This window comes from Anoplopoma fimbria, chromosome 23 (assembly GCF_027596085.1).
Source record: "Anoplopoma fimbria isolate UVic2021 breed Golden Eagle Sablefish chromosome 23, Afim_UVic_2022, whole genome shotgun sequence".
Taxonomy (NCBI): Eukaryota; Metazoa; Chordata; class Actinopteri; order Perciformes; family Anoplopomatidae; genus Anoplopoma; species Anoplopoma fimbria.
The window spans coordinates 11,987,592-11,992,809 of record NC_072471.1 but is presented as its reverse complement, the minus strand read 5'-3'; the positions used below and the strand labels follow the sequence as shown (position 1 = coordinate 11,992,809).

Genomic DNA, 5,218 nt, shown 5'->3' with positions numbered 1-5,218 from the left:
CAGACGCCCACCACGGCCAGGACGGAGCCCAGGAGCAGGGCCAGAGCATCGCCCGCGTCGTAAGCCTCCGCCGGCTGGATCAGAGACAGAAACATCAGCCAGACGAGCGCTGCAGCGTTTGCAAGTTCAACTTTGGGAGCCATGTTGGGGTTTTCTTCCGCTTTCGCTGTTGACTTTCGGGAAGCGCTGTCTGCGTCTGCGTCAGAGGCTTAGGACAGGAACAGCGGCCGGACTTCCTGGTGCGCTCAGCCAATGACAGAGCTGCTTTATTCTAACGTCTGATTTCTTTTTTTTTGTCCCCCCTCTCTGAAAGAAGTTTCACTTTATATTTCGGTAGGGCCTTTTGCCCCATGGTACAGACATAATTGCATAATTCTGCTGTTGATTCGATTTCTGTTTCTCAGATCAAATGAATGCAATCTGGTTCTGGGATTCAAACTGTAAGTATTTTTATACAATGAGTGGATTTGTGGCCTTTCCCCCCCTTATTAGTGAGGATTAGGCTGTCAGTGCCTCATTTCCCTGCCCCCACAGCCCATGTTATAAACAAAGGAGGCTGTTTTACATCAACCATGCTCATCAACAGCTTGATATTCCCTCTAAAGACAAACACTTGTTGACATGCATAGTCCGTTACTGTTGTGTGGGACATTTGTTAGTCAAGGTCAGACCAGATGCCAAACAAAGCCACAAGACACGTATTTTCCACATTAAGCTGACCTCAAGATTTGTGAACTTTCGTTGTTTACTATTTCAGTTTGGACAGGAATAGATTTTCCACACTTAAAGAACTTTTATCTCCATTTTCCAACCCGGCTGCTGTGCCATGCCTCAGTACACTCCTGAAAATCTCCTGAAACATGTTGAAATTGCTCCAAATCGTCCGTGTTGCAATGAATAAACATCCCAACTTCTCTGCTCATGCTACAAATTGTTTGGCTTGCAGAGCTGGGGGTGGTGGGTTTGCGGGGTCTATATCTCTCTGTTTGCTCTCCTGGGGTACTTCGCCTGTAATTTAATTAGTGAGCACAAGCCAAAGTAAAATATTGACCTTGTAGGGCTGCCATACCTCTGTACCTGTCTGTTCCTGGCGAGGAGATGAATCGGCGCACATTCCCTCTGCTCACTCTTCTCATCATACACTCTTTCTCTTGGTCCTGCTGTCTGATTGGCAACGTGTCCCACATACACACGCGCATACGTGCACGTTTTTTGTGTCTGATCTCTGTGGTTGCATTTGGCTGACCACAAGGCCGTTACAAGCTTCTTATTTACAACATAAATCATGAAACAATTGAATGCCTGTCTGTTTATTCCTGAAGGTTATATTCAGTCCCTAAACTAAGGCACATTTTAGCTCTTAATAAAAACATAAAACCCACCTTATGCTGGTTTTCAGGTGTCCTCCAGATTCACACTATGCACTGGTAGATACAAACAGCAGCAGCAGCAGCAGCACTTATCCTGGATCTCAGAGGTGTTGGTAATTGATCAGTGGGAGGATGAGAGAATATCCAGAGATGAGAGTGTTTGTCAAACAGGCCAGGACAGTGACATTAATCATCCATACTTATGTGTTCTGCATTACAATGTGCTGCTCAGCACCTGAAGGCTCCATCCCTAAATTCGTACACTTACTGAAAAGGACTCATTCTGTAGCTACAGTATGTATGTGCGCCACTGAGAAACAGTGTATCTTAATTCTCCTCTATATTTTTTCCAAAGGGGATAAAACCTTTTTTGGACACATTTCTGGAAACGGCTAGCTTTGTTAAAAGGCATGCTTTCAACTTCTTTGGCGTGCTGATGTTTTCCCATCTTTTTCAAAAAGGATAAATAATGGTGGTTATGTAATGTTAGCCACATCGTTCAACAATTTTGTACTGTTAAGTCTGTATTTCATCAGGAAAGTGGAAACTAGCAGGCCAAGCTGGCTGGCTTATGCTCGGAAAGTTGAAGCCAGTTAGCCTGGCTTGCTACTGTCAAAATTGGTTCCCACTAGCTTTTAGTTGCCATTCATTTTTTTTTATCAACTGCTGAGTAAAGCACCTACACAGTCAGTTTTGTCTGCATACTACATTATACAAAGAAAAGGGGTGTAGCTAGTATAGCTGTCTCTCTTTCATGGGTCCAGTTGCGGTGATGGCAAATGACCAAACCTTCAGCTCACAGTCCTATAAACTGAATTTCAAGTTTCTGTGTGTGTTCATTTCCAGTGACTCCACTTTTTATTTATCCCTTCCCTTTTGACTTTAAGAGACATTTCTTCCCCTCAATGGAGTTTAAGTGCTACTGACTGCCAGGAAGTCAGTGGCATACCTGGCAAGGAAGGCACTCCATAAACACATCAATCTCAACTGGTGTTTAATTCAGTATGGGCAATAAATGATTGTGTATGCGTGTGGGTTTTGTCTGTATGCGTGTGGGTTTTGTCCGTACTGTAATATATCATATATGTCTATTAACATTGACCTCTTACACATTTTGAACTTCTGTTGAATAAAAAGTTTTCAAACATTTTAATATTCAGTATATACAAGACTCCAGTTTAAATCTCCATCTCCATGTTGTCTTAGTTAAGTTTGGTAGTTATTCTGCCAAGGACACTATGCTTAGGTTATCTGTCCTTTAATGTGTTTGAGGTACGATGAACTGAAATAGCTGGTTCTCAGAGTCCTTGGTTTTGTAAGCATCATCCATCCTCAATTACTTTCTGCAACAGTGAAGACAGAGTTCCACCTTAACCAAAGAGCACAAAACATCTCTCCCTGAAGATTAATTATGTTCTGAAATTGGTTTCAGAAAAAACTGAAAAGCTGACCCTTTAAAGGAATTGCTGCTTTTGTAGTGGTTCAGTGCCCCATCTATAATGAATTGTATTGCAAGGGACATGACAAATGGATTTTCCTGTGTCTTTTGTGGCAGTGTTGGAAATGTTAAAATACTTAGGAAGGCCTGAATCAACAGCAGAAAAAGAGAGAAAGGGCAGCTCGGCTCTGTGTAACATAGTGTTGGACTGACTCACACACCGCTAGGGACGTGGGATGAGCTGAAACACATCACAGGACCTGCAAAAAGATGAATGACGCAGTGTAATTATCTATTCATATTGGAAGCTGAGAGGGAGTCTGAGGGTGGATGCTCGACAATCACGCATCTGAGCGTTACGCTGACAGTTGTATAATGCTTTAAAGGGTAATCAATTCATCCTTTGTTTTTGCAGAGACTAGAAATTTGCTTGAGATAATTTGTCCCAGTGAATATTTAGTCCTCTATTATACAAATGTAATGTTATCATATGTAGTTATAACCTTACTTCACAGTGCGTTCCACTGATATTTGATATTTGTTTCTCTTCTTTTTCTCTTTTTAGACTAAGTTCAGCTGAGGGCCAAGTCTGTGGAAAGATTAAAAAATATCAGGCTGTTACAAAAAAGATAATTGAAAGGGAGCGTTGGTATTTTTTTAACCTGGACTCATCACTAATAGGAAAAACAGTTTTTGAAATTAGCCCATTTTTGAGCGAGAGCACTGTACCTGCCTGAAGTGAAACAAGCTGTAGGGCAATTGTGCAGTGTCAATGTAACATGATGTTCCCTAAATGTACTTTAGGCTCAGATTCTTATTGTAAGTGACAGACAGAAAAATATCCATTTTCCCTTTAAGGTCTTTGTTGAGATTTATTAACTCCCTAAAGATATCCAGTCTCTGCAAGTTCATTTACTGAAATGTACTAATATTCATTGAAGCAGGGTTTAGATCAGGGACCATCTTTGAAGCATCTCCTTCAAGCAGGAATTCAATTAATAATTATATTGATATTCCTTTGAAAGATTTTGAGTAATGTTTCTTTAGATCATCATGGGCTTCAATGGGCTCACCAGATACTCAATGCACTAAAGTTGTGAGCTGAAAAACCAAAAACGATCAGCTAAAAGCTAAAACATGCCCTATCAGGCTACAGGTAACAGCAGAAGCAAGTGATAATTCTATGGGTTTGTCACTATGACTGACTTCTTTTACATTACTGATTAATGTTTTCTTTGTTTAAATGAAAATATTAATTTGTGAAGTTTGAAGTATTTACTCTTAACATTGAAATGAAACAACCACGCATAAACGCTTTCTTCAAAGTTTATTTAAAAACATGGTTCATTTAGTGTGGTGTATCAATAAAATGCATTCAATTCAGCTACAATTGTCATCATATTACTGCTGAGCTTCAAGAGAGATACCTAATGGTTGTCATCATAGTGGCTGTATCTTCCAGTGATTTTCCCAGTGGAGTTTGTTTCTGAAATGAGTTGTAGCAGAGAGATTCTTAGCAGTGTGTGGTGGAGGGCAGGAGTGTGCTTTAAGCTTGACAGAGAGATATGACAAATTTATTTCAAAAATAAAATATCCCAAAACAATGAGTACTACCCCAACAAAGTGATTTACTACACAACGTTTAACATAAAAGTTGTGTAATAAATCCTCCCAAACCTCAGTCTTAGTTTACAAAATGATAACTCTATCAGGCTGGTTCCTTTACATTTTCATGTATCAGGTGATGAATCCCCTGTAGTGTATTTTCCTTTAATGGATTTATAGTGTTTTTTGGAGAGCTGTTCAAATGGTTTCATTTCATTAGCATCTGTTTTACTGTTGAGCCTCTCTGAAACCAAATAGATGGACGCCTTTAAATAGATGGAAAACAGTACAGAACTGATTTACTCAAGGTGATCAACATTTCTTCAGCTGCACACTAATGTGTAGCCTGCGTCAAACAGGGCCGACAGCTGAGTACATCACAGTTACTCATAGCATGTGTGAGTGTGTGCACATGTATATGCATGGGAGATTGATAGCTCATCATATTTCCTGTCATGGTGTAAATGTCACCTCTGTAGCTTGCAATTATGAACGCAATGATGGGGTTGGTCCATCGTCTGCCATGTTCACTTACATGGAAATGTCTGTCCAAGCACAAACACACAAACACACACAAACTAAAATAGTCCCACGTTAAAAGACAGAGAAGTCTACAATCATTTAATAGTGTCATTTATTGATATGATGCTGGATGCTGTTTTGAATAGGCCTTGTATTCCTCAGTTTTATTTTGTCCTCTTTGTCCTTTTGCTTGTCCTTGTCTTACCTCGTTTCATATTTTTTATCTGTTCATGTGACAATGTACTACTTCATTCCCCATCACCTGACTGCCCCACCCATTTAC

General features: G+C 40.2%; 1 protein-coding gene across 1 annotated transcript in view; it reads right to left on the bottom strand.

Annotated features, from left to right (window-relative positions):
* Window positions 1-222, bottom strand: part of LOC129112739 (small integral membrane protein 30-like) — a 748-nt gene extending 526 nt beyond the window's left edge. Inside the window, exon 1 of the mRNA XM_054624960.1 lies at window positions 1-222. This exon is cut by the window's left edge and continues 526 nt beyond it. Within this exon, the coding sequence (XP_054480935.1) occupies window positions 1-143 (143 nt within the window). The 5' untranslated portion in view covers window positions 144-222.
* Window positions 223-5,218: the final 4,996 nt, after the last annotated feature.